The following is a 20,849-nucleotide window of genomic DNA, read 5'->3' on the forward strand; positions in this document are numbered from 1 at the left end:
AAACACTTTTTGGCACAGGGACAGATGAGGCCCTAGAAAAAATGAAAAAGGATACAGAAACGGCTAAATCAATGGGAGCATTGCAGCAGCCGACACAAAGAGGTTCCTTTCGTAGATCCACCTATAGAGGAGGATCCAAAAGTACAGGTACAAACCAACAGCAAACCTCTTTTACACCTACATCACCCAGAGGTAATTCTAGAGGTGGATACAGGGGTAACAACAACAAGGGTAGAGGTCGCGGAAACAACAACAACCGCAACTCTCCAACCCCAAAACAGTGACTTCATAGAGCTTCCCCCAGACCATATAACACCGGTAGGGGGACGCCTATCACAGTTCCTACCTGTCTGGGAAAACATCACATCAGACAAGTGGGTAAGACAAATTATCCAACATGGTTATTGCCTAGAACTCACAGCTACCCCACCAAACATCCCCCCCAAACAGCGTCCAATGAAACAAGATCACCTGACACTGTTAAAACAGGAAGTAATATCACTGCTAGAAAAGCATGCCATAGAGAAGGTTCCACAGCACCAACAGGGAACAGGAGTATACTCACTATACTTCCTAATCCCCAAAAAGGACGGGTCTCTAAGGCCAATACTGGACCTAAGACCTCTCAACGCATACATAAATTCGGAACATTTCCACATGGTCACGCTCCAACAAGTACTTCCTTTACTGAAGAAAGGGGACTTTCTTTCTACACTGGATCTAAAAGACGCTTACTTTCATATCCCTATTCACAAAGCCCACAGGAAATACCTCAGGTTTGTGGTAGAAGGACAACATTATCAGTTCAAAGTCCTCCCATTTGGTGTCACGACGGCACCAAGAGTGTTCACAAAATGCCTGGCAGTGGTAGCAGCTCACCTAAGAAGACAACAAATTCATGTCTTCCCATACTTGGACGACTGGCTAATAAAAGCCAGGTCGCAAGAGGAGTGTCTGCAACACACACAAAAGACAATTCAGCTACTACACCAGCTAGGGTTCACGGTGAACTACACAAAGTCACACCTACAACCAAACAAAGTTCAACAATATCTGGGGGCTACCATAGACACAGAAAAAGCCAAAGTGTACCCCAACCCAATAAGAGTCCAAGCAATGCTTACAATCATTCAGAGATTTCAGCCACAACACTCACTAACAGCAAGAGTGTTCATGCAGCTACTAGGCATGATGTCATCCTGCATACTGCTAATACCATATGCAAAACTACAAATGCGTCCGCTACAAGAATGCTTAGCGACACAGTGGAATCAGGCTCAAGGACAGATTACGGATCTGGTGTTGGTAGACGACCGCACACACCGCTCTCTGAAGTGGTGGAACAGAACAAACATTACCAAGGGGCGGTCGTTCCTAGAGCCAATTCCACAGGTGACAATAACAGCAGACGCATCGCTCACCGGATGGGGAGCACATATGGACAAATACACAGTACAAGGAAGGTGGAGTGTGCAGGAAAAAACACTGCACATCAACTATCTAGAACTACTGGCAGTGTTTCTAGCATTGAAAGCCTTTCAGATACATGTTATCCACAAAGCAGTCCTGATCAGAACAGACAACATGACAGCAATGTATTATATTCAAAAACAGGGGGGGACGCACTCTCTCCAATTATCCAGACTGGCACAGGAGATTTGGAGATGGGCCATTCCTCAAAACATCTATCTGTTAGCCGAACACCTACCAGGAGTTCAAAACCAGATAGCAGACATCTTAAGCAGACAGTCGGAACAAATACACGAATGGGAACTGCACCAACAAATACTGCAGCCATTCTTCCAAAGATGGGGACAACCAGAGATAGACCTATTTGCCACTCATCAGAACGCAAAATGCCAAAGCTTCGCGTCCAGGTACCCACATCACCTGTCGCAGGGCAATGCGTTATGGATAAATTGGTCCAACAAATTTGCATACGCTTTTCCCCCTCTCCCACTAATCCCATTAGTGGTCAGGAAACTGCAACAACATTCAATGACCATGATACTAGTAGCACCCACGTGGGCAAGACAGCCGTGGTTCACCACGCTCCTGCAACTCTCACAAGTGCCACATCAAAAGCTACAAATTCTACCCATGCACCTTACACAGAACCATGGAGAGATAATGCACCCAGATCCAACTCAATTGAACTTAGCGATCTGGCTCCTGAAATCCTAGAATTTGGGTACTTAGATCTCCCCCCAAATTGCATGGAAATAATTAAACAAGCGAGACGTCCAACCACCAGAGCATGCTATGCAGCTAAGTGGAAGAGGTTTGCTATACACTGCACTAATAACAATATCAACCCTCTAGACGTATCAACAAGGGAGATTATTTGCTACTTGTTACACTTACAGCAATGTAATCTAGCGTACACATCTATCAGAGTACATCTAGCAGCTATAGCAGCATACCTACAAAACAGGCAGCGCATATCACTGTTCAGAGTACCAGCGATAAAAGCATTCATGGAAGGTCTTAAAAGAGTCATTCCACCAAGATTACCACCTGCCCCAGTCTGGAACCTCAACGTAGTACTCACCAGACTAATGGGGCCACCCTTCGAACCTATGCATAGGTGCGAAATACAATTCCTTACATGGAAGGTGGCATTCCTTATAGCCATTACCTCACTCAGAAGAGTAAGCGAGTTACAGGCATTAACAATACAAGAACCATTCCTACAGATACACCAGAATAAAGTGGTTCTTAGAACAAACCCAAAGTTCTTGCCTAAAGTAATTTCAGCATTCCACATCAATCAGCCAGTGGAATTACCAGTCTTCTTTCCAAAGCCACAGACGGTGGCAGAAAGGGCTCTACATACACTAGATGTTAAAAGAGCCATTTCATACTACATAGAAAGAACACAAGGTTTCAGGAAAACTAAACAACTATTTGTAGCATTTTCCCCAACACATAAGGGCAATCCTATCTCTAAAGCAGGCATCGCAAGATGGATTGTAAGATGCATACAAATATGTTACATTAAAGCAAAGAGAACATTAACTGTTCCTCCTAGAGCTCATTCCACAAGAAAACTAGGAGCATCTATGGCATTCTTAGGGAACATTCCCCTAGATGACATATGTAGAGCAGCAACTTGGTCTACACCACATACATTCACAAAGCACTACTGTGTTGATGTACAGGCTGCACAACAAGCCAGAGTGGGCCAAGCTGTATTAAAAACTCTATTTCAGACAGTTGCGACAGACACTGGTGACCACCGCTAGGGAGGTAACTGCTGTACAATCTATTCATAAATGTACCATCTGCAGCCCATATGCCTCGAACGGAATATGCTACTTACCAGTATGCATCTGTTCTTGGCATAGAGGGCTGCAGAGTGGTACATGCCCTCCCTGCCTCCCCGGAAACCTGTGTCTGTCCCAACATTATCCTATTTAGATACATTTACATGGGCATATCTTTATGTACTACACTACACTACTCCATCTAACCCTACTATGGCAAAACAATCTAAGGATGGAGCCGATGCCCATGCGCACTAACACCGAGAGGAGGAGTCACCTATGACGACAAAGACTTCTCCAGAAGAAAAACAAAGTGCAATCATCCGAGCCCAACACCAGATGGCGATCTATTCATAAATGTACCACTCTGCAGCCCTCTATGCCAAGAACAGATGCATACTGGTAAGTAGCATATTCCTTATTTTTTTTAACCCCTTCGATGCTCATGACGGAACGGTTCCGTCATGAGCTACGGTTGAGCTGTGCTCATGACGGAACCGTTCCGTCATGACCACGCCCGTTTTATTAGGGCCCAGCACCGGAGGGGGAATCGCGGTCGCGCTGAAGAGGTTAATTGCCAATTAAAGTGTCCATCTCGGAAGCATTGGTATCTAATGCAGTAAAACATGCAGTTGTCATCATGTAGGAGACACTTATCTCATCATCCTCTCTGCTTACCTATTTCGTTGTCATATAATTTCTGGTTGTCAAGTGGACTAAATAATATTTTTTATGGTTCGTTTGTGCTGGTGGAAAGGAAATCTGTGTGTAAACATGCCAGAATTACATTTTTTAAGTACAAAGGTACACATTTCATGAAATTACACAGAAGGCAACTTTCATTACTTGGCTTGTATTCAGCTAATTGGTTAAAGATTGCATAACCAGTAATGACAAACGTTTGTCCATGGTATTTACATGTTAAATACTTATTTACTAATCTGTTTGTTTTCATTGTTCTAAATGCTTTGTCTTTTTTGACTTTATTCATTCTTTACTGTACTGTTTATGAAGCACACAGGGCCCACATGTTGAATGTAATGGTTGCATCCTGCGCTTCTTGCTACTCAGCTTTGTATTCAGATTTCAAGCCACGTTTAATGTACTTTTGGTTTTCAACTTTGATCTACATTTTCTCCTTCACTCCGCAGGTATTCGTTGAAACTTTAGACAAATGTTTTGAAAACGTCTGCGAGCTGGACCTCATTTTCCATGTTGACAAGGTACTGTGGAGATCTGTGGTATCAATTGAACCAAATGTTCAGCTTAACAATTATGTGGTCGAGCGGGCTTTTGACAGAGTGCTTAACAATGTCACCCTTGTGGGCTCCGGATTTCAACCCTGGCTATTGATAACATCCTGTAAAGTGACTAAATGTGTCCACAAGAACGTTTAAACTATTGAATAAACTATTGAATAAACACAGCCAGGAAACCGACCGAGCTGGTTGTAATGTTACAAATACTTAAAAATTGGAATATTTTCCTATTCAGTTTTTTGGAGTCTCAGAACTATTGGTGTTATTGCTTCACTTGTAATGCGTAAATGTCTGTGTGCCCGACATTTATATTTCCCAAGCGTGGGTGTGGTAGGGAAGAAATAGCTTCCTTTGCACATTAGTTCGTTTTATCTCTTGCCTCTTAGGAAAACTGTCGGTACAATTTTATGCTGAAATGTTTTTTAGGTCTATCTGGCAGGATTAGCTGTTTATTGCAGACCCATTTTCAACACTTTAGTATATATTTAAAGTGGGCTTTGGTTCAGTCCTTTGCTCATGATTGGATGGTTTGTTTACTATCACAGGTCCCTGCTGTCGATGTGATGATCTTCTTTGCTACTCTTTTGTTTGTCCCACCCAGGTGTTCGATCTCGCACTGTTTTGAATGAATCCCACTTCTGATGTCCAGGAAATCTGTGTTTCTGTGACTAGCTCTGCTGTCCATTTCCTGAATGTGATGTCTTGTCTGCCATGGATTGCTCTAAGAGAAATGTACTGCCAGCTTTGGAATCTTCTGTCCAGCTTGCAGTGTTGAGACTCAAGCCTTTGGGTCAGTTTGAGATGCTGGCTGCATGGATGGTGTGCTTAGTAAAGTGCTCTTACGAAATTCCACGTCATCATGTAATTCATGCGGAAACAGGCACTTCATTTTAGCTACGACCTTCAAGATCCTGACACCTGAAAGTAGCATCTCAACATAAGCTAATTGATTTATAATATGCATGTGCAAATGAGCATCGTAGCTGCCCGGCTAGAAGAAAACAAGCATTGGCATAGCCAATAGGTCTCGCCTTTGGAACCTTATAAGAATCATTTAGTTATGCAGGACAATATCCTTGGTGTAACAACATCAACTGTTTCATATCTAAACACTTCTAAGGTCCCAAAGGCGAGACCTATTGGCTATGCCAATGCTTTTTTTTTGTAGGCACCGCAAGATTGAGTGATTTGCCCAGAATCACAAGATGCAGAGCAGACGCCCGCCGCGACTCGAACCCGCTTCTCCAGCTCCGTAGTCGGCAGCTCTAGCAACATTCTCTCCCCATGTGACCTTGTATACCCTAATCTGTTGTCCACGTAAAGCTCTTTTAATGCCAATACGCCGAGTCTGCGCTCTTGAAGCTGCAAAAAATACATGCAGTAAACAATGGCCCGCAGAAAGGAACTGCACGGCAATGAAGTCACCCTATTAAAATTCACTCACACAGGCAGTGACATGAAGTGAGCCACGAGGTGGCGCCAGAGTCAGGCTCTGAGCCCAGCAGGGACAGCGGCTAGAAGCTACCTGATTGTTGGTGTGCTTGCTTCCTTTTGTTGACAGTTACTGTGTCCCCCAAAGCGCAGTGGTACAGTCCAGACGCTTCCACATTTGCACGCTAGATAATCAGGGCCATCAACAGGCCCTGCTGGTTAAGGGTAATCGCATGTGGCCCTTCATCCTTGGCAGCACGATAAGCAGAAATAATGCATCCCGGAGCCTGTCCTGGCGACCGCCAGTACAAGACCAGCAGCCCGGCGGTGGAGAACAGCAGATGAACGCAAGGGCCACTGATGATTCTTGATGGAAACATATTCCATGTTCCACCTCACCAGAAACACAGGAGACAGGATTAGTGTCAAAGAGTTACAAATATAAACGTAAACTCATAAAGCTGTATAACAAGTGCCAGAACTATGGAAATGGGCACGGATATTAGTTCGTTCACCCTTACTTCGACCTTCATGCAAAATTTTTTTTTTTCACCTGTTAGATCACCCAAAAGGCTCGTCAGACACCTTGGTCAATAACTCAAGGTGCTAAGGGATGTGAGCCCGACCAGACCTTTGCAGAGGAATAAAGGAATGAGGACTGAGGTAGAAGAAGTCTGCCCCACTTTATACTTAGTTTGGCCCACTAATGAGAAAATTAGTCACCTCTAAAGCAGAACACTATCCATGAAACCAGTTAGTGGCCTGAAGATGAGCACGAGGTCACACAGCACTTTACAAAACACCAAAAAATAAATAGGTAAACCCACCCTTCCTTTCTCTTCCCTTCTACCGTTTTGTATAGTTACCTTATGTTTTTGCTCTCTATTCACACCCTCTGTAATAATGTTTACAATTCATCGCTGTGGAAACAGGTAGGACTAAGTGTGCATGTCTCGACAAATGAGAAGGGCCCTCTTGGAGTGAGCTGCCACAGTCAACGTGGAGAGCTAAAACTGGCCTGTGGTCCTCTCACGCTGAGGCTTCAATGAATATCAGCATATGACAGCACTCCGAACTTCACCAGGTGACTCTGAAGGACAGGCACTGAATTCCATTGTAAACCAATACTAATGTAGCGCGTAGTGAGGCATGCTTTAAGCCACGAGACGCTGCATATAACGGGAGATTTCCTTCCACTCTGCTGCAGGGCTGAAGAGAGAGGGACCGAGAGAGACATGAAACGCAAACGCGGTGGACCACGGGGAGGGTATTGTACTGCACTGGATCAATTGTTTGAGATTTCATGAGCGTGGTGACAGAATAATAAAGAGACAGCTTCAGGGAAACAAAGAAAAACAAAGCTTTAGAGGGATGGAGGAACAACACAAACAACTGGCGAGAGAGGAATGCAGGGCAGAGAAGAACAGAGTCAGAGGAAACAGAGAACAAGCCTGGGAGTGGTGCGCATGCGCATGGTAAAAGGAATTTAACAAGCAATGACTAGAAAGGGGAGGAGTGGTGGACACGAGGACGAAATGAGATGCGGGAGCTGCTAGAGTGTGTGCGCGCGTGGTCGCCACACATAGACATGTTTTTTGAATTATCGCGCACGCATCTGTGCACGATAATTCAAAACACATGGCGCCCGTGCGGGTACCCGCAACCAATAAGCCATGGGCAGAGCAATGCACCCGCCTTTGCCCAATTTCGTTCTGTCTTTGTTAAAAAGTCGCATGCAAAGGCCAATAGCCTGGGACAAAACAAAAAGAACTCGCACAATCATGTGCAAGCGTGAGATGAGATTTCATAAGCCCTTACATAAAGTCTTCGCCAGAACAGCGCAAGTGCTGTTACAGGCTCGATCTAAAAAGATGTTGTCACTGAGGGCATGAGGAATATTAAGATACAGAACTTATTTCTATATGCTAGTGCCTGGTACTATGAATGTTAGGGTTCTGACTTCTTACAGAACATATGAGTGCATTTATTGCCATGATAATGACTAGTATCATCACAGCCCAGCTGCAGCGACCTTATGTAGGACATAGTAAAGGAGCAAACATGGCTAGGCTTGCGGAAGTGAATATGTAAATATATGTAGAAGTCACACCCTCTCTGTGACCTGGCCTGCTGAAAACAAAAACAGAGTCAACTTTTTACCAATTTCTTTCCACTTTCAACAAATTCAAGATATTCAAGAGCATCTGTTGCTTTCATAATGCTCTGGTGTGCCGAGTTTGAAGGGGCACTAGTGGATACTGCTGGGACCTCGATTGACTCTTTAAGGTATTGCAGCCTGAATATGGGAAGGACATATATCTGGCTTCGTGGACCTTTAGTAACAGCCTGAGGTACTTCTCCTTTCTTCAGAAAAAAGATGTGTGTCTCACTCCCAAGTATCCTGCTTCACAAAAGATTTGTTTCTGACTTCAAGGATCTCTAATAATGACAATGGTATTGCACTCTCATTATAGTAACACCATATGCTTTGCTCAGCAGACCTCTAGTAACCGCCCTTGTTACTTCACCCTGCATCAGAAAATATGTTTTGACTCCAAGAACCTCTAGTAAGGACCTAAATTACTGCAATGTTACAGAAAAGGATTTATCTCTGACTTCAGTAATAATGCCCCACAATACTGCATGTTTCTTAAAAGAATATTTTTGCCTATCTCCACTAATGACATGAGGTACTACAGCTAGTTACAGAAAAATATTTGTGTCTGACTCCAGGGAGTCTGATATAGGGATTTCTGCCTGAGTCCAGAGTCCACACCTCAGGTAGCTCCACTTGTTCCCAATACACAAACACTTTAATTTCAAACTTCTCACTCACGTCTTCAGGACGCTACACAACTTAGGCCCCAAGTACCTGAACAGTTGTATATCCTTCCACCACCCATCCAGACCCCACTGATATGTAGGACTCCTACTCTCGCACACACACCTGTTCAGCTCCAGGATACTCTTGCGGGCGATAGTGCATTTTACAGATACACATAGCAGAGACATCCAGCACCTTCCCAAGTAGTGCAACATTCTACAGCAGGGACATATATCTCTGGAAACAGACATCCAGCACCTGCCCAAGTAGTGCAACATTCCACAGCAGGGACATATATCTCTGGAAACAGACATCCAGCACCTGCCCAAGTAGTGCAACATTCCACAGCAGGGACATATATCTCTGGAAACTAATGTAGCTGTACAAAGTACTGCAAGCCTAATTACAGGAAAGAAATATGTCTAACGCCAGCAACCTCTAGTAAAAGTCCAAGGTACTACACTCTGCTTCAGAAAAGGATTTGTGTCTCACTCCATGGAATTCTACTAACAACGTAAGGCATTGCAGTTTACTTGCAGCAAGAACATATGTCTGACAGCAGAGACCTAGTAGCTGTCCACAGTATTGCACCCTTCACTAGAAAAGATTTGCTTCTGGCTCATGAGACCTCTAGTAACGGCCTAAGGCACAGCAGCATGTTTACAGCAAAGACATATGGCTGACTCTAAGGACCTCTAGTGACCAGCTAATTAGTCCTGGGCAGACTCCGTGAAATTCTGCGGCGTTACCGGAAACCTCAGCAGAGTAGGACCCACTCTTTAAAAGGTATGGTATTTTTTTACTAGTAAGTGCACACATCACATGCAATTCTCTCTTTATAGCGTGCACCCTCACTCACACTGGGTCTCTTGTTTAAGAAACTCATACTCACCCCTAGACCTCATTCCCCTCATCATGGGCCCTCACGCCTAGCGTCATGCTGTTCCCGCCTCACTGCATTATCATTCTCAGGCTCCTTCTACTGACTATATATGTCAAACACACAGTTTTCCCTCTTCATAGAACACTCGCTCGACTTCAGGTGCAATCCTTCTCACACGGCGCTCCCTCCAAAGCACATTTCGGGGAGCAAACACTAGCCTTCAGATGTAGTTCTATGCAGATCCCTGCGGGCGCTCTAGGCACTTACGTCTTGCTGCTCCTGAGGGAAGAGCTATCTGTGCAGTTTAGTGCTAGGTTCAGAACAGCTAGGTATTGTGGACTCGCCGGCAAACTCTGCTTTGCTGCGGTCAGCAGAGTTTTTTTGCCGAACTCCGCACTCCAAGTAGAGCGTGGAGTGACAAAACTTGGCACACTCCGCTGGCGGAGCGGAGTTTATCGCCCACACTTACACTTAATCTGCTGTACTCCGCTTTAAAAAAGTTATGTGTTGGACTTGGACACTAAGAATCTATAGTAATGACTAAGGACACTGTAGCCTGCTACATAAAAGAATTGATTTCTGACTCCCGGGATCTCTAGTAATGACCAAAGGAAGGTTCAGTGAGTCCTTTGTGAGAGATTGCTTTTAACAACTAAGATAGAAAAGAGAATTTGTCAACAGGTTGTTTACCTATATTTATCACAGTTACTTCCATTTTAACGCTTATAAAGTAATTAAATGCGCTTTAAAAAGTGAGAAACAGGCTGTTCTCATTTTAACCAAAGCAATACTCCTGGGTATCTATTTCCAGGTGTCATACATTTTGCACCATTTGTTTTTGCTAAAATTCCAAAAATAGTGAACGTGAGCCTGAGATTCATGAGGTACTCCTTCCTCCCCAAACTAGCCTTACAGAATGTGCCATGTGCTTCTTTGTCGATTCTGGTTGTCTTGAGCTTGAAGAATGTATGAGAGGAAATTAAATACAGGTTCCATCTGCACATCAGTATTCAGAACTGAAACTTATGTCCGCTTTTGTCTCAGAAGGGTATTTAGTAAATTCATATATTGTTTCCTTTTAAAAAATAGTTCCAGCTTTTCTCTCTCCTTTAAACCAAGTCCTGCATAGATTGCTTTCATAGTGACACTGTTAAAGAAAAGATATGTTCTGATCTATCGATCCATATTGATGAAGATATGTTGTGAAGTAAAATTAACATGCTTCAATTCAATACTATTCTATAGACTTTGTATTCAGCACTAAAGCATGGAAGAAGTAGGGTGAAGAAGCTGGGTGACTTCCACGTCCTTTGCCACACCACTCCTGTTCCCACTTCTTAAGTCAGTTATTCTATCCCAAAACTCAGTGACTGGGCATGGAGAAGGGGGGGCGGGATATACAAATGAAGGGTTGTGCGCGTGAGTGCCTTTCGCTGTCCTATAGAATGGATAGGGAAGATGAGGAGAGATGTTGGGTTTATCAGAGACTAGTCTATTTTTTGTTCTCCAAAGACAGGCGCCGGCCTCTAGTTCCTAGCTTTACCCTTCACGGCTGTCATAAGGGGATGGGAAACTATGCACCAGGCTTGCACATTTGAGGGTCATATGCATTTCATGACTTAACACTCCTGCTCCGTATGTGATTTCAAAAGCAAACCTGCACATTTTGTTAATAATGTGGCATCTAAAACAGTCGCCACTAGATGGAGCCAGATATCAAAATACTTGAGCTGCTTTGTTTTCCCCTTTCGCTGGGGGCATTTTTTGTTACATGGAGAATGAAGTGTCCAGAGGGGCATCATGTGAAGTTTTCATCCATGCACCACAAAAGCCTCAGACAGGCCTGTTACCTCTGCAAATCTGCTGAGCTGCCTAGAGTTTAAAGGTGAAAAAACAGCGAGAGCTTACCTGGAAGAATGCTGCCAATGCATTTCAAAGGCTTGAAGCTTCCTCTAGCCAATAAAAGCTGCCTTCCCGCTCTTAGGGCAATAATAGGTTGGGACTACGTACGGTCTACAAAATGTACAGTTTTGTAATGAAAATTGTATAGTTGATGTGCATTGTGGTCTTTTAAGGTCGAGCCTAGCACCGCACGCATGCGTTCCTCTATGGGAGGCTTCTTGTGAGCACTCCACCCTGTTCCTAAACTTCTCCGCTCCCACATTTTCTTTTGGCCTTTGCATGTTGCTTTCAGTAATGAAAGCACGCAAATGTCCTACCTTTCTTCCAAAAGTGAACTCCCATGGCCTAAGGCTCTCTGGAGCGAGCAGCAGCACGCTGCATTACTCATCGTGGATCAGGTCACTTTTGCGTGCATCAGCGGCCACGATGCAAGCTGCATTCATTACAGCACGTGCACCACTCTTTTCAAGACGGCATCCGGGTTGTTTCTTTCAGATCCACTGCCCTTTGGAATAATGGCCCAGCATATGTCCTCGAGGAAAGCATTAAACACATTTCTCTTCTAGAGTCGTAGCGGAAGGCTCATTCCATCGCTTTGAGCCGGGGTTAATTAGCGCTATGCGGATCCGTCTTGGTGCTGATGATCCTTGAGCACTCCTGCTCCCGCCAGATAGAGAAAGCGAAAAATAAATCATTCTGTTATTTTTCCACCAGAATTCCCACCATTCTGGGGATTTCGACAGCATATGTCAATCATTACCAGCCCCACTTCCGCATTCTCACATTACCAGCCCCACTTCCGCGTTCTCACATTTAACCGTGCCTCTCGAGGGGCCTGGAAAGCCACCTGTAGTACAACTCGCACACACTAAAATATTCATGCTTTTGCACAGTTTCAATTGCATGATGCATATATTTGATCTCTCGCTCACAAATATCGGATTCTGTTTCTGTGCCAAGTGCAGTCTATTATCTCCCCCTTCCCCTTAACCAATCAAAAGCTCTTAATAATTGTGAGACAGCGCTTTTCACTTGTGCACGTTTCTGCTGGTTTAGTGCTCCGTTGGGTTCTGTTTTGTCGAATGATGATGTCATCTAAGTGGCTTGAAGCAGAAGAATGACCCTGTTACTGCAGAGGGTTCGAAATTAATTTAGAGGATACAGGTGTTCAAGAAGTCTGACAAAAAAAATTTGTAGGCCTCGTCTGCCGTCCAAGTGGTTTCCACCTCATTTAGATGTGTGGAGCGACCTTATTTTGATGCTGGCACCCGGGAGACAGTATACACCGCAGGGCACAAATCACTGTCATCGGGGGCAACTCAGCCATTCATCCTTCCGAGGTCGAAGAAACGTCTACTTTTTTCAGCGCCAGGATACTGTTCACGCTGAGGCTGAGTTTAAAAATGCTCATATTAGTTTACTCGGTGTCTGCTTGGCCTTGTTAGGACAAGTAAATCGACGCACTGTTTTGCACAACTTCGTGCAAGACAACCTCCCACGTGATACACTTCAATAACCCAGTCATGAGTTTTCACTTTGAGTGTAGACACTACTTAAAAAGAGGTCCCAATCACGAGTGTTCACAATCGTCGTGTAATCCAAAACTCAGTTAAAAGCGCACACAACCGTCCAGAGGAGTGCTGGGAAAATTCGTGCACAAAGACCCCTTACGTTGACGCCATCTTTGTGTGGTGACAGTGCTGGGAGGCAAGGTTTCACTAAAGATTGTGCACTGTCCTCCAGGTGAGGTATCTTTAGTGAGTGTTCACAATATTGGTGAAACCTTGCTCGTGCATGCAGAGAGTACACATGAGGTCTCAGTAAGAAGGGCACACAACAGTCCAGGTGAAGTCTCACTAGTGACTTCACACAATGCAGCAGAGAAGGCAGTCAGTGCAAACAATATTCAAGGTAATCTCACTAACATGCACAAGCAGTACGGAAAGTGAGGTCCTACCAGTGACTGCATATAACACTCTGAGTGAGATCTCTCCAATGAATACACACATCACCCTAGAAAAAATGTTAGTTATGTGTGCACACAATTCAGCAAAGAAGGCTTCACTTCTCAGTGCAAACAATATTCAAGGTAATCTCACTAACTTGCACAAGCAGTTTGGAAGATGAGGTCCTAACAGGGTAATGTTGGATTAGGTGGGCATGTTATTGAGGATAATGTGCTGCATGGCTAAAAACTTACAAGGTCCCAAAGGCGAAACCTATTGGCTATGACATTGCTTGTTTTCTTTGTACTGTATTCATGCGCTTTATTTATTTGGATTTGCGCTGGTAGAAATTATGCTTCTTTAGTAAATTAATTCATTGGTGACTTGCTGTTAATTAAACAAGACACTTACAATACATGAGTTGCAACATGCTGAGAGAACATGTACTCCAAGTGCAGTATTTGGTTGAGCAGGTTAATACTAGGGCAAATTGCACAATAAATTTCAGTGCAGGCTTAATTTAATGAGTCGCAAAACATAATGTTTGTATGTAAATTGACTCCGTTTACAAAATTACGCATATGTAATGTAATTTTGAGTTTGAGTAAATCTCTTCACAGGAGGCAGTTTGTAGGTATTGCAGGGTCGTGACACTTCCAGATAGTCATGCACACCCAGAAACTCACAAGCTTGTGGATGTTCACACGTTGTTAGTTAGTTTCCCTTTCCGATAACGGTTGACAATGCACTACAGTGGCGGCCGTTGTAATTCCTTTTAATGGCGGTGGGAACTGCCTTTCTGCTAGTTGGGAGGGGAAACGTTTTTTCCTTATAGTGAATAAGAAGGTTAGCTATTGCAAATGCAGTGATGCTCGCCACTTCGAATTCCTGTACTTCCGAATGCATAAATGTTTATGCGTGCGAGTGCCCGTTGCAGCCGCCGAGGACTACTAAGTATTTGTGAAATGAAAGAAAGGAGCAATGTGCACGCGCACACATCTCCCACTTTCTTTGCGAATCAGGATCTGTAATATTTTAAGAAAGAGCCACACAGAGGGGGCCTGATTAAAGCTTGGAAGAGCAGAAGCACTGCCATAAATCACTGGGTCTCCAACTCCTCGGTCTCCGGCTCTACTTACAGCATGGGTGAGCACCAGGTTTAAACAGGTGGAGCCTCTGCTTGCGCGGGTGTGTAAATCTCAGACCAGGTGACCTGTCCACCAAAGGTGTGCCAGGTCACAGCGACGGCCATAGCACCCTTTGAAGGGTGTGTTGATTGGCACTCATTTTCCCAGTCAGTGTCCACTATGTGATGCATGCCTGTCATGGAACACTCGGAATATCCCCCACACACAGTGAGAAAACTCCATGCTTGTCAGGACCATTTATTTTTTATTTAGAGAAAACAAATTATAGTTGTTGGGAGTTGTTTTTCTCTCAACAAAAAAGTTTGCCAAATTGGCGCTTTAAACATGGCGCCTGAAAACTTTCAGCAATATGAAGGGGGGCGCCACCACTGCAGCCCCCACCAGGGAGCTAAGGATCTCTAAATAGGGTGGGTGTACCTCTGCCAGGGTCTGACACCCAAAGTCTCTTCTCTTCTTCACATTTTGTTTTATATGTGCCATGTTCACTTGAAAGAATATTGACATTATTATCGAAGATGAAAGTTTAGTTTGCAAACCGAAGGTTCAGGTGTTCTATCACCGAACATATGGCCTGACAGCGAAGGCAATGGATTTCTCACCTAGAGACCCGACTTGCTGTTTTTGTTAAGAAAAATAGGCTAAATTAATTAGTGCTTGGAAACATTGATGCGACTTGCGAGATGGACAGTATCCCTATTGTGAATTAAAAAATGGATAATGGCTAAATCAGTACTGTAGTTATTCCGTCAGGAGACCGAGACCATCCATGTGAGCTCATTTCATACGCCTTATTTATTTTTTAAATTAACATACTCTTGACAATGCATTTGCAACATGCACGCGAAACTTGAAAATGCTTTGTGGATTCAGTGTCTCGACCGAATATTCCGAGTAGAGCTTGTAGGCTTTCCTTTTACCCGCCAGTATTTCAGTTTGCAGCCATCGGTGAGTGATATCGCAGCGTGGATATCCGGACAAGAACACTAAACCCTAGACAGTGACATATTCTGCTGTCTCACAGTCAAACAAGGAAGGGATCCCGCACTGCCAGTGTGAGGATGGGCAACGTGTACTGTTCAAATATGCTTTGAAGTCTGTTTTCTTGCACAACATGCTGTTTTCCCCCTGAGAATGTAAAGAAATAGTGATTATTTATGTATGCATTGCATGTCTCCTGCAGATTTCTTGTGTGAGAATACAGGAAGTCCTGCCTCCTCTAAGAGCCGGGTACTCTGCATCTCTCGGTGCAGAGTGAACAACCCACGTAGATACAGTTACATTTAATGTTATGTATGCCCCATCAGATCACTTATTTTTGTTTTTAATACTTTCAGTGGTTTATCTGTTATGCTGCATACTTTTTTTTCAAGTTGCACATCTAGCCTCAGTGTAAATTGAAAAATCTCAGTTCGCTAGTTTCTGCATGCGAGAGACGAACTGAAAGATGAATTGGGGCGGTTAAAAGGATTTCCTAATAAATACCTTGGAACTAATAAAACATCAGCACATGTTTTTGTAGACTCATGTTTTGGAGTTGAACCATTTTTAAAACCAACAGTAGAATACTGACATTGACAGATGCAAACTGTGCTTTCATCCTTTCTCTCCTTTTATTTCTAGTTTCTTCTGTTCGGTTACTCTCACGGACAGCCATATATCTGTCAGGCACCCACTCCAAAATACAAATCACAACACGTGCTCCTAGCAGTTTAGTCGGGATTATCTCATTATGTCTTGGACATAGAATGATCTAGATATATATTTGGTGCCTGCATATAAAAAATAGCTAGTAATGGCAAAACCGAGGAAAAAACACAATACAGTGAAAATCTTCTCAAAGTCAAATTAGCAGTGTTGAGGATTGATTTAAAACACTGCCATCCATCACTTGTTTTGATACTCTTGAAATACAACACGACCTGTACAAAATTGGTGTCTCAACTTCATTTAATTATAATTAACTGGGTGGATCGCTCCTCCAGAGCAACTTCTAATAGTGGAGGAAACCGATATTTTATTCAGAACAGCAGAGCTGTTCCAGAACCCTACGCAGCTGTCGCCAGACAATTATGTGCAATCACCTGGAGAGCGGCCTTGTCTCCGTCCACATGTTGGGAGGTACCGAGAGTACATGTTTTGATTGGGCAGAAAATGTTTGCTTCTACAAAAAGTGCTTGCTCTCCACACAGCTGTGACCATTTTGTTTATTTAGTCAGCTGCCTGCCCGTCAACTTTGAGGGGTATGCCCATGACTTTCATAGCTGCCAAGGTTTCAGATTGCTATGTGTGACATTTTCATAATTCCAGTGAAATTATGAGTGACTTTTCAATGACTATGTGTGACACTTTATCGCAAACAAAATCAAGCAAGGAAGACTAGGAAAACATATAAATAACAGCAATTGCACCCATTTGAGCAACAACACTCTAAGAAGATGTTTAAACTGTTGGAAATAATCAGAAACTGAAGCACCAAGTGCCCTTCTAAACTGACCATACTGTTAAACATAACGAGGACTCAGATATGCACCACTCATTGGCAGTGCGCGCCGCACCACTGCAAACAAAAGAAGGTTTCTCTAAATTTTAGCAACAGGAGTTATTGTAGTAGGGTCAGATTATGTGTTGCAAAACCGGCGCAATGTGCCACTTGCTCACCTCATGTGCAGAATAACACAATTACTGCTATAAGGGGGAGAAAAGAAGGCGATGAAGACTGTTTTCCAGATTGGGTCTCATCACTTGAAATCATACATCATCGGTCGCTGGGGTACTGAATGTATCCGAGGCGCAGACTCCACTACCGAAATTTTGAGCAGGTGTTCCTCTTAATTTCTTCAGCTCTGACAAACGTTACATTTTATTAAGAGCACTGAACTGATCGTTTTACGAGTTAACATGTTATAAGTAATGTTTAGTGTTGCACTTGCTTACTTGGATTTGAGGCAGGCTGGTACATGATCTCACAGTTGCAGGCAGCAGCTCGGCCCGAGTCACTGACCCCTAATACGGCAGGATCATGAATATATACCACACTACGCATTGCGCACTGAGCAGCAGGCCGAAAGTGCACTGGTGAACAATATTCTCTGCAGTGAGGGCGGCAGCAGGCTCACAACAGCGGGTCAGCAGCAGGCAACGTAGGAGGGTCGGTGAGCTTCAGAGAGGCGGAGGCCTGGTGGTGGTGCGAGCACTGGCGTGATCCTCTCCTCAGCTGCTCAGGATGATCTTTATAATAATAATCTGCTCCTGCCTCTTGTCATGAGTGATCTGTCCAGTGAACGCCGGTGTGCATGATTGAGGGGGCACCATTGACAAAATAATGAAAGAAAAAACTACTACACTCACCCTGCCGCGCTCTCCGAGAGTTACGAATACAGTGTCTGTTGCAATCATGTGACCTCACCATGTCACGTGATTGCCGTGGTAACCCCGGCCGGCGGCAGCAGCCGGGCTAATTATGAATGCTCATTGCTGCAGACAGGACAGCAATGAGCCACCAGTTCGGCGCGATGCTCCTGACCTGAGCAGACTTTCACACTACTACAATCACACACTCTGCCAGAGCAGTATACGCGTGCTCATCGGGAGTGCACTGTTTGGCCAGGATAACGATTTCCTTTGCACCACCGGTGGTGTCAAGGAGGCAATACAAATGCGTGACTTTACATTTTCGTGCGGTGATGCGGATCACTGCACAAAAATGCGTTAGTATCACGCCTGATGCGTGATACTTGGCAGGGCTGGACTTTGTAATTCTATTAACCCGTTTACTGCTCCCGAGATTTTGCGGAAGTGCGGCACTTCCGCAAAACAGGCGGGGCCGCGTCGGCCATTGGCTGATGGCAGCACTGGGGAGGTAGTTCTGCCGTCGGCCGACGGCAGCATGGAAGGGCTTAAGATAACTAGCTCATTTATGGTGGTTTTCTCTTGTAGCAGCACAGTCATTAACCTACATGGATGTTTAGGTCTGGCTGGACGGTGCAACTGTCACCTGACCTTTTAACCTATACTAATATTATTTCACAGATCTTTGCTTCAGCACCAATTCATATCAGTTCCCAGACTATTTACTTATAATGCTTCACATTACCACACAATATTCCTTTAAAGCCAGACCTATTGGCATTGCCAGTGCTTTGTTGTCATTTTGATTTTGTCATGCAGAGGTTATACTTTGACTGAATGGCTGCATATTCTTGCGATCGTTAATCACATTGTCAAATCCTGCCAGAACCTATATAGGCTCTTGACATTGTTGCTGTCGTTTATATATTGTATTTTGCCCAGATGCTCCAATTTGTTAGCTATACTAGAAGTACCATTTCAAGTATTCATCTGATCTGTTTTGTTATATTGATCAGCAGATCGGTCAAAGCAAATACTTTATATGGCAGAATTCTCATCCTCCGCATCTTCACCCTGTAATAAATTAGCTGGTAAATATAGATTCAGGGTACTTGTGAACAATATATTTGTGCACTTCCTCCATCTGTTGATGGTAAATCTTTTGGGACAGCGCTCAGGGAAGAGAGGAGGCGGCATTTTCTATCACCACAATTGTCTTCTCCAAGGCAAGGCAGTCCGGCACCATCTGATGGTTCAGCTTCTGTATAGGGGTAATCTGGAAGATTTCCAGGGCTGTCTGCATGCTGCCTACCAGCATCACAGCGTTCGGAGGCACCAAAGAACTTGTAATTGCGGTCTTTAAACGAGCAGTACTTTCACTGTTCAATGCACGGGCGAGGAGCTAGACTTGCATCACGCCATTTCTGTCCCATGTCTGCCCTGCTTTGAGCACGAGCACCATCCCCAGCCTTACCCCTGCGGGATAGTTGGGCAACGTGAGTGCTGAGAGAGGCAAGCCAGAACTACTCTGTGGCTGTAGAAGACCGCCGTTCCTTCATTGAGACCGTAGTAGCAAAAAACCCAGGTACAAAAGGGCATCTCAGTGTTAAATGGATATGCTGCCTGGTCAGGAGTTAGCAGGAAAAGCGCCTCAAGGCTTAGCTAAGCAGCTGCCATATTGATTTTACTTTAGGTAAACCTAGGGAAATATTTCCCCTTGCTATACTAGGTTTAATCAGAGCAGAAAGTACCATGAGCATGCCTGTTTGAACCCATGATACAGGGGGTGGGGGTTGATGGACATGGCCCTTCTTAGGAGGATTTTACCTAAAAACTTTTGCCCTCCTGGTTTTTGCCATTCTCTTTTCCAGACCATAGAACTCTGTACACTTTACCACTGTACTCCAGTGGGAAAGTAAGCACGACTGCACATGTCAGGATGAGGTTCTTACTTGATTGGTTTAGGTGTCGTACCTGTGAGTGCCCTGTAAAAAGTACACCACATACCCAGGGTGGGTATGAGACTGGCTAATAGGGGTTCGCCACACTAATCGTGCCACCCACCTGAATAGCCAGTCAAATATGTCTCTTACTCAGTTTGACTGGTCTCACTGCGTAGCCTGGAGTATTTTACATGCTTTCGCTTGCAGGAAGCGGAGCAGTGTTTGTATGGCTTGGTGGAAGCAAGCAATAGCAACCGGCAATGTCCCATGTGTGGACTTTGCTGGAGCCGGCCCTGGCAGATGGCGTTTCCCAGGGCCATCTAGGGCTCCTGGGAGTGGGGGAGGGGGTCCAGAGATGTGGTGAGCCCCAAGGCATAATAAGCCTGAGGAGGGGGAGGAGCAGGTGAGCCCCACCTCCTTTATTTAGAAATGTCCCCAGGACCTGGCCCACCGGGGGGCTAATAATTTTTTTCCCAGTACCCCCCACACCCAAGGCCTGGGGAGTCGGGGCAGGGGCTCCTACCCTGCCCCCCTTTTTTTACCTCCATTTTCTATGGGTGTTCAACCGAGTCCCAAGATGGCTGTCAACGCTTGTTGAAGTGTTGGCAGCCAATCACATTTCAGTAGGGTTTCTGTAGGCTGTTGGGCTACCAGATATCTATACTTTTTAAACTTTAATATCTCTGAAGCCACTGAACAGATTTACACCAATTCACAACAAGCATTTGCAATGCAATCGGTCTTGTCTTTGTGACCTTATATGTATTTAGCTATTTAGCACATTAGCCTGGGTGCTGAAGCATCTACTGTTCTTTAACATGGAGGGACTGTAAGCACCAAACTGCGTGACACGGCAGTAATGGGAAGATATGGAGAGAAATATTGCCTTTCAGCTGGAA

General features: G+C 44.4%; 1 protein-coding gene across 2 annotated transcripts in view; it reads left to right on the plus strand.

Moving 5' to 3' along the window:
• AP3S1 (adaptor related protein complex 3 subunit sigma 1) overlaps positions 1-20,849 on the plus strand; it is a 164,176-nt gene that overhangs the window by 78,542 nt on the left and 64,785 nt on the right. For both annotated transcript variants that reach the window (XM_078675541.1, XM_078675540.1), the window contains exon 4: positions 4,418-4,489. In XM_078675541.1, the coding sequence (XP_078531667.1) occupies positions 4,418-4,489 (72 nt within the window). The remainder of the gene's footprint in view (positions 1-4,417; positions 4,490-20,849) is intronic.

The sequence above is a fragment of the Lissotriton helveticus genome, chromosome 2_1, assembly GCF_964261635.1.
Source record: "Lissotriton helveticus chromosome 2_1, aLisHel1.1, whole genome shotgun sequence".
In the NCBI taxonomy this organism is placed as follows: domain Eukaryota; kingdom Metazoa; phylum Chordata; class Amphibia; order Caudata; family Salamandridae; genus Lissotriton; species Lissotriton helveticus.